The sequence below is a fragment of the Gossypium hirsutum genome, chromosome D07 (assembly GCF_007990345.1).
Source record: "Gossypium hirsutum isolate 1008001.06 chromosome D07, Gossypium_hirsutum_v2.1, whole genome shotgun sequence".
NCBI lineage: Eukaryota > Viridiplantae > Streptophyta > Magnoliopsida > Malvales > Malvaceae > Gossypium > Gossypium hirsutum.
In genome coordinates this window covers 7,481,960-7,490,836 of record NC_053443.1, presented here as the reverse complement: position 1 = coordinate 7,490,836, position 8,877 = coordinate 7,481,960, and the positions used below count along the sequence as shown (strand labels likewise).

The 8,877-nt window shown below is 32.9% G+C and overlaps 2 protein-coding genes across 2 annotated transcripts; both read right to left on the bottom strand.

Moving 5' to 3' along the window:
• On the bottom strand, nt 1–1,787 carry LOC107955919 (reticuline oxidase). The gene has a single exon (XM_041097318.1). The coding sequence runs from the start codon at nt 1,690–1,692 to the stop codon at nt 67–69; it is 1,626 nt and encodes a 541-aa protein (XP_040953252.1). The 5' UTR covers nt 1,693–1,787; the 3' UTR covers nt 1–66.
• Nucleotides 1,788–3,123: 1,336 nt separating this feature from the next.
• Nucleotides 3,124–3,753, bottom strand: LOC107955920 (reticuline oxidase-like). Its single transcript, XM_016891701.2, has one exon. The coding sequence runs from the start codon at nt 3,751–3,753 to the stop codon at nt 3,124–3,126; it is 630 nt and encodes a 209-aa protein (XP_016747190.2).
• Nucleotides 3,754–8,877: the final 5,124 nt, after the last annotated feature.

The following is an 8,877-nucleotide window of genomic DNA, read 5'->3' as shown; positions in this document are numbered from 1 at the left end:
CCCTAGGTAGAATTTCTGTTTTCAACTAACAAACAAGTATATGTGACAAGTATAACCTTTCCAAGGCTAGAAAGTACGTGCCTTGAGACCAATGGTGGTGGAGGGAGGAATACCCTGTTGGTTTTTGAAAACATTGTTTGGATCAATCAGTGTCTTGGCTTTCACCAACCTATCATAGTTGTTCAAGAAGTATTTTTCACCCCAAACTCTAGCCATCTCAACGGTATCTTCAGATAGGACGCTAGTGTTAATTAATTCCATCACCCCAAGGTCAAAGTCCATGTAATTTACATAAGCTGCCCTTGGACCCCATGAAACATGGCTAGCCATTGCATCATAAAAATCTCTTATCCATTCTCTATATTCATTGCTTCTGTTTTTTTCTTCTTGATGCCACTCGACCAGGTATTGTATTGTATACAAATTCCCATATCTATGAGGAAAAGCAATTGAGTCGTTGCTTATGTTGTTCATTATGCCACCATAAGGGTCCATGATTATATATCCTCTGGGCTGCTTTTCAAGAATGTCGATGGCAGTTCTTATGCCCGTAAGAGAAATTGGATTCCTTACGTAGTCTGATTTGGCCTTGAAGTAATGCTTGTCATGCAGGTACCTGTTCTTGAGGTCTGAGACTAGGGCTCCATCACCTAGACCAGAGAAGAATAACACTGATTCAATCCAACTCATTTCCTTGCAATCTTCCTCGGCGACACCCAATTCGGCAAAAACCCGGCGTAGGATCAAAACAGCTTCTCTTTTTCGACCGAGGAAGAAGCCGTTAAATGTTGCTGATATGCCAATAGACTTAGCCTGAGGCAGGCCAGCACCAACAGCGCATGACAAATACATATCACCTTCTAAATTTGGAGCCACATGTTGCCATTTGTTTACTAAATTGGCTGCATGTGCTTTGGTGCCCGGTCTAGACACAATGAAGCTGGTTACGGTCTTTGGTACTCTCAATAACTTAATTTTCCAAGCGTAAACGATTCCCCATATGCCACCACCACCACCTCTAATTGCCCAAAATACATCTTCTCCCATGGCTTGCCTGTCTAATAATTCACCCTCTGCATTAAGGAGAAGAGCATCAATCACATTATCAGCTGCTAGCCCATATTTCCTAGACAAAAACCCAAAGCCACCACCACCAATATGACCACCAGTCCCTACCGTAGGACATGATCCTGCTGAGAATCCATGAATGCCACTTGACTCGGCAATAGCATGGTATGTCTCACCAAGCGTTGCACCACCTTCCACCCATGCTGTTTCGTTTCCCAAATCCACGGAAACACTTTTTAGATTCATCATGTCTATAATCACAAATGGAGCCCCATCACTAGCTACCGATGAAGTACCCTCATAGCTATGGCCACCACACCTTACTCTAATCTCCCATGGCCCTTTTGTACAACACACGACAGTGTTGATAAGTTGCTCTTTATTCTCCGGTAAGATAATAGCTATTGGCTTAGGAATTGTGGGTTCAGCAAAACGAAGATTTTGAATGGAAAAGTTGAGAAGAATAGAGTAGTCATGATTATGTACGTTAGAGGAGATGGTATAGTTGCTGATATTATAGTAGTTAAGACAAGACATAATATTTCTCTGATCAGTGGCTGCTGAGCCCGAGACCGAGAGAGATGAGATAAGAAAGTGTAAGAGAAGGAGGCTCAAGTTCACCATGGCTGTTAAAGATAGGGATATCAAGGAACCTCAGCTGCGGATTTTATGGAATATTGGAGAATCATGGTATACGTTGACGACAACGGGATGGACAAGGCAAGATGGAATACAAGGGAGTTGTCGTGGCCGGCCATTGTTATTCTATTAGAAGTTATGCAGACAAAAACTCCCATCGCTATTTTTTTAAGGATCTCGAAGAGCTAGGCAGCTTGCAACAAATGAAATGTGACAAAACTGCTTGCATATATATATGAATATGATATTAGCTAGATGCATTTTCAATTGATTCCCATGTAGTAGGATACCATGGCTGCCATGGAACTCAACGCAAGGAAATAAATTCTGTAACGCCGCCCACCGCAAGAATCGTCCACAGTTTTTTCATAGGATTTAGTTGAAATAAGTATTGATTCAACTGTTGGAGGGATCAAAATGGACATTAAGAGGAATGGTGATCTCATGGACTCATAACTTTATCACCTTATCTCCATTTAATTTAACTTCAACCACAAAATATTTTTGATTAACAAGTAGGTTTTTTTAAAATTAATATTAAACATACACGTTCAAATTATATTATCTCATTCCCGCCTTAATACTAAATTTTTCTAAAACAAATTATTTGAGTTAAATCATTCTATTTTATTTGAAATTTTATAATTTTAAAAGTTCTATTTTGAACTAACAAATGATTGGAAGAAGTGATTATGAGTTTCTTCCTCGGGTATTTGTATTGAGTTTAAATCGAAGCCATTATTGTTGGGAAGACTTTATTTTAATATCACTGCTAGTCCAAACATGATTAAGCTCAAATTGTAAAACAAATAAAAACACTTAGTTATAAAAAAAATTTAAAAAAAAGAGAAAATTTTTATGAGACTCCAAACCGTACTACCTTATAACAATGTTATCTGAACCTATTATAAATTGGTTGGTCACATCAGTTAGACCTAGACTAAAAATCCCTTAACTGATTTTTATAATTTTATAATTTTTTTATTTTTTTTATTTTTTTTATTTTTATTTATATTAAATTATTCAAATCGTCTTGAAAATAAATTATCTGATTGGTTAAACTACATAAATGGTAAGGTTTGTAGTTGACGTATAAAAATATTGTCAGCCAAGCAAACAACCCAAAGTCTATCGTGTTTCATCTCATGTTTTAATTTGCACGACAGACTGAACTCCAATCCGTCTTTCCATTATTTGTTTGACAAGACAAAGAATAAGACAAATGTACATAACGTAGTACACGTGGCAAATGAGTAATTTACAGAAACCAAAATATAGGGAATGAATTTTTTAATATGTTACATGGACTTGCAGTAAATCTTATATGTGACAATTACATATTTAGTACACTCTAGGTAGAATTTCTGTTTTCAACTAACAAACAAGTATATGTGACAAGTATTAACCTTTCCAAGGCTAGAAAGTACGTGCCTCCAGACCAATAGTGGTGGAGGGAGGAATACCCTGTTGGTTTTTGAAAACATTGTTTGGATCAATCAGTGTCTTGGCTTTCACCAACCTATCATAGTTGTTCAAGAAGTATTTTTCACCCCAAACTCTAGCCATCTCAACGGTATCTTCAGATAGGACGCTAGTGTTAATTAATTCCATCACCCCAAGGTCAAAGTCCATGTAATTTACATAAGCTGCCCTTGGACCCCATGAAACATGGCTAGCCATTGCATCATAAAAATCTCTTATCCATTCTCTATATTCATTGCTTCTGTTTTTTTCTTCTTGATGCCACTCGACCAGGTATTGTATTGTATACAAATTCCCATATCTATGGGGAAAAGCAATTGAGTCGTTGCTTATGTTGTTCATTATGCCACCATAAGGGTCCATGATTATATATCCACTGGGCTGCTTTTCAAGAATGTCGATGGCAGTTCTTATGCCCGTAAGAGAAATTGGATTCCTTACGTAGTCTGATTTGGCCTTGAAGTAATGCTTGTCATGCAGGTACCTGTTCTTGAGGTCTGAGACTATGGCTCCATCACCTAGACCAGAGAAGAATAACACTGATCTCATGAGACTCAAAACCATGCTACCTTATAACAATGTTATCTGACCCTATTATAAATTGGGTGGTCACATCAGTTGGACCTAGACTAAAAATCTCTTAACTAATTTTTATAATTTTATGATTTTATGATTTTTTATTTTTGAATTTGTATTAATTTATTTATATTAAATTATTCAAATCGTCTTGAAAATTAATTATCTGATTGGTTAAACTACATAAATGGTAAGGTTTTGATACGATCTCGTCCAAGAGCTCCATCAAATCTATTGGCGAGCCAATCGAGCTATCACCTGGTCCAATTACTCAAGCTCGAGCCAAGAAGTTCAAAGAAGAAATTTTGGCCTTAGTTGAACAAGTTTGGGGAGAAACTTCAACCGGACTCATTGATCGAGCTTGGGAGTGCTCGTCAAGTGCCCTATGCAATCTGCTGCAAACCGAATTCTAGCTAGCTAATTTAGCTGATGAATAAGACTTAACGTTCTTTTGTTATTTCAATCATATTAATTATGTTTTAATTCCCTACAACATTATTACATGTCTGATTATCTTAGTCGTTTTAAGTCTATTAATTGTGTCCTAGTTTTGTACAGCATTAATACATGTCTAAGTCAGACTTCTTAATTGTGTCTTAGCATATTACACATTAAATTGGTGTTTTAGTTGGTCTTAATCAAGTTTTAATTTGTCTTACAGGTTATTCAAATAGTCGGTTGGACATTCATGTATTATTATTCCAAATTCATTGAAGCTCATTTAAGGAGAAACATGCACCCGATTGTTCATGAACCTTGGAGCTGCTTGGTGCACTCTTTCAAGTTTCCATTTGTGAAACGATGAGACAATCATTGATCTTCGTGTGAGCTGATCAGCCAGCCATCCTTGTTCACATCAATGGACCATTCAATACTTGGTATTCACACCCAAAGAACTATTCAAATTCGAGTGTTCACACCAAAGACCCTTCGGGCGCCACAAGTTGCATTGATTAGCTGCTCATACATTCGGTGCACTAAGGGAGCATTAACTTAGAATCATAATCATCATTGACCGATCAAGTTATTGATTCATTCAGCCCAACTCTAAGTCCACTCTAATGACTATTCGAGAACTTCAAGTATCAAGCTTCAATGACTGTTCGGGGACTTCAATTGTCAAAGTTGATTAATTAAGTTCTTCAAGAACTAATCAGCTGAATTAAATTGAATTTCAGCTTTTTTTAGTTGTAATTATTTTGTGTCTATTCGGCTGGTACATAGCAGCCTATAAATAGTTTGCTTGTAACCTGTTTGGAGAACTTTTGATCTTTGAATGAATTTTAACATATTTGTGAGTTGTTCAACTCTCGTTGTTCGTAGTGATTCAAATTGACTTATCTAGTTTGCTGGTGGCATCAATATGTTTCTTTTCGAACTTATCAATCTTAGAGTGTGAAGGTTACAGTCATATCCATCTATTCATCTATCACCTTGATAGCTCCATAAGAATTGGGTCTCTATTCTTTAATAGTGGTTCATTCTTCTGCTGTTGAGTTCAAATTTCATCTTTCCATCAACTTATCTTTCATTCATCTTTTTTGTTTAAAACTAACAACCTTTGAAACCGGCCTTTTTGATAAACAAAAACTAAGTTACTTAATTTTACGATCGGGTAACAAGCAACTCGATTTCATCAACGAATACGAGTTCGCATCAAGTTTGTAGTATTGTCGGCCAAGCAAACAATCCAAAGTCTATTGTGTTTCATCTCATGTTTTAATTTGTACGACACACTGAACTTCAATCCATCTTTCCCTTATTTGTTTGGACATTAAGAGGAATGGTGATCTCATGGACTCATAACTTTATCACCTAATCTCCACTTAATTTAACTTCAACCACAAAATATTTTTGATTAATAAGTAGATTTTTTTTAAATTATTATTAAACATATGGGTTCAAACCATATTATTTCATTCTCACCCTAATACTAATTTTTTTTAAAATAAATTATTTCAGTTAAATCATTCTATTTTATTTGAAATTTTGTAATTTTAAAAGTTCTATCAAAATGATTAGAAGAAGTGAAACTGAGTTTCTTCCTCGGGTATTTGTATTGAGTTCAAATCAGAGTCATTATTATTGGAAAGACTTTACTTGAATATCGCTCCCAGTCTAAACATGATTAGGCTCAAATTGTAAAACAAATAAGAACACGTGGTTATAAAAAAAAACTCTATTTTGAGAGAGAAAATTCACATGAGACTCAAAACCATGCTACCTTATAACAATGTTATCTGACCCTATTATAAATTGGTTGGTCACATCGGTTGGACCTAGACTAAAATTCCCTTAACTGATTTTTATAATTTTTTTGATTTTTATGATTTTTTTTATTTTTGAATTTGTATTAATTTATTTATATTAAACTATTCAAATCGTCTTGAAAAATAATTATCTGTTTGGTTAAACTACATAAATGGTAAGGTTTGTAGTTGAAGTATAAAAGTATTGTTGGCCTAGCAAACAATCCAAAGTTTATTGTGTTTCATCTCATGTTTTAATTTGTACGACGGACTGAACTCCAATCCATCTTTCCATTATTTGTTTGGCTAGACAATGAATATGACAAATGTGCATAACGTAGTACACGTGGCAAATAATTAAAATTAAGATTGAGCAAATAAGTTAATTCATAGAGATTCTTTTAATTTCTTTTTTAAATTTTTTAATCACTTAATCAGTTAGAATTAAAATGATTTTAATCATTAGATTAAAATAAATAGTTCTAAATTTTAGATTTTAGATTTATGTTATTTTATTAAAATAAAAATAACACACATTTTTTTCTTTTCACGGTGTAATTAAAGTATTATGGTTTCCGATTTTTTTTTAGAAAAAAATTAGAATGAAAAGTAAGAAATTAGAGTTATTAAGATTAATCAATTTGGGTATTAGGTATATTTTTTATTGAAAAATTTGGTCGACTTGGAAATGCTTCTTTGGGATATTCATATGGCACATATGGAAAGACCACAATTTCCCTTTCTATTTCAGGGGACTTCTTGGAGTAGTATCGACGTTATTAAAATCTCTTATAGCTGGGTCAAACAGTTTATGATGTCAGCTAGGGACCCAACAATAACAACTCAAGTTCCAACATTGTACACTAACTTGCATGGAAACTGGGTCTAATTAAATACTAACGGGTCTGTAAAGCTTGAGGATGGCTCTTCGTCAGTAGGAGGAATTGTGCGAGGCCAAGCTGGAAATTGGGTCTTTGGTTTTAATAGATTCGCGGGAAGTTGCTCTGTGTTTGAGGCGGAATTGTGGGGCATCTTAGATGGCTTAGACATATTGAGCAACTGAGGTTATGTTGATGTGCGGGTCTAGACGGATAGTCTAGAAGTGGTATCTGCCATGCAAGCGGGTCTCAATAGAGGATCCAACTCTACTTTGATTAAGAGAACTCTCCAGCGGTTTTCCCGGTTTCATCATTGGAGTATTTGTCACATCCCTAGATAAGAGAATTAGGAAGCTAATAGACTAGTCAAATTGGCTCATTTGGATAGTCAAGGTTTACAAATTTTTGAAGTATCCCCACTTGGGGAAATGGGTTACATAATGTAGTTTGCCTTTTTTATTTTCTTTTTTGTCAAAAAAATAAAAAATTAGTCGACCAATTGTTTTTTATTAAGAACAATAAATGCCTAATACTCAAATTGATTAATCTTAATAACTTTAATCTCTTGCTTTCCATTCTAATTTTTTTTACTAAAAAAAATATGAAAGTAAAAATTATCTAAATTTTTTTTACCCTAAGATTTGAATTGCATGGTGAAAAGAAAAACGAAGGAGTGAAAGATTGGATGCTGTTGAATTTATTTTAATAATGTGAGATAAAATATAAAATTTAAGACTTAAAACCATTTATTTTAATCTAGTGGCTAAAATCATTTTAATTCTCATTTTTAAAGTAGTATATAATTACTACCTTAAATAATATTAATCAACCATTCTTCAAAATGGTTCATTTCAACCACATGAAGTCATTTAAAAGTTTATAACATAAATTTTGACTCGCATTGTTGTCATCAACATGTAGATACAAACTTCAATTTCATCTATATTAAGGTAGATTGAATTGGTGTGGCACATCAGTTAGAAAAATATATATTATTTTTTATAAAATATTATTAAAAAAATACTTAAAACATGATATCACAGTTTGAAATTTAATCCTTAAGGTCCCTACTACCTTAAGTTTAAAAATAAATACATTTTTGTTTCATAATTTCTTCCTTCCAACTACATCCTAAGTATTACATGATTTAATAAAAAAAAACCATTTATGGTGTATAACATATGTTTTAATGTATGCCTTGTACTATCGGTCAAATTGACCATGGTATACTAGTCATGTCTATCAACTATATTTAATAATTAAGTGGCAGGTCATCCAAATCTATAAAAATAAAACATTATTTAAAAAACATGAATTCATAGAGATGGATGATGGTTCTATTTAATGACATTAGTCGGTCTAAATAATTATCTTCCTTAACTATCTCGGTTAAAATGTTGTGATATTTTCTCAAAAACACCTTTTTAACACATTTAAAAAAATCTATTAAGGTATGATAAGTACACCTTTCTAACACACTCGAAAAAAATATATTATGATATGATGAATACACATTTTTAACGCAAATATATATATGGGTATGATAAGTTTGGAGTGGGTATTTTTAGGAGAAACTTTGTCCTAAACAGTTTAATCGAAATAATCAACTAATTGGACTAACTAAAAGTAGAACCAAATTATATCAAACTATAATATAGATGTTAAATCTTAAATTTATACATAGTAGAGGGACCATAATCATAATTTTTTATTTGAGTTTATTCAAAAGTTTGACTTTTATAAAAATATTTTTAATTAAAATAAAGATAATTACAATCATATTTATTTGAACAAATATATTTATAATATAAATAATTATGATATAATTAAAATATTGAAAGAGGGAAAAACATTGTAGTTATGTATATTTATAGTATATAAAATCAAATAAGAGGAAAAATAAACAAATTTGATATATGTATATAAAATAAACAAATGATACAAAAACTTTATCTAAAAAATCATAAGAAAATTTTGTTGAAATA

Coding starts and splice junctions, on each gene's coding strand:
- LOC107955919 (XM_041097318.1), bottom strand. CDS start 1,692: ATGGTGAACTTGAGCCTCCTTCTCTTACACTTTCTTATCTCATCTCTC.
- LOC107955920 (XM_016891701.2), bottom strand. CDS start 3,753: ATGGTTTTGAGTCTCATGAGATCAGTGTTATTCTTCTCTGGTCTAGGT.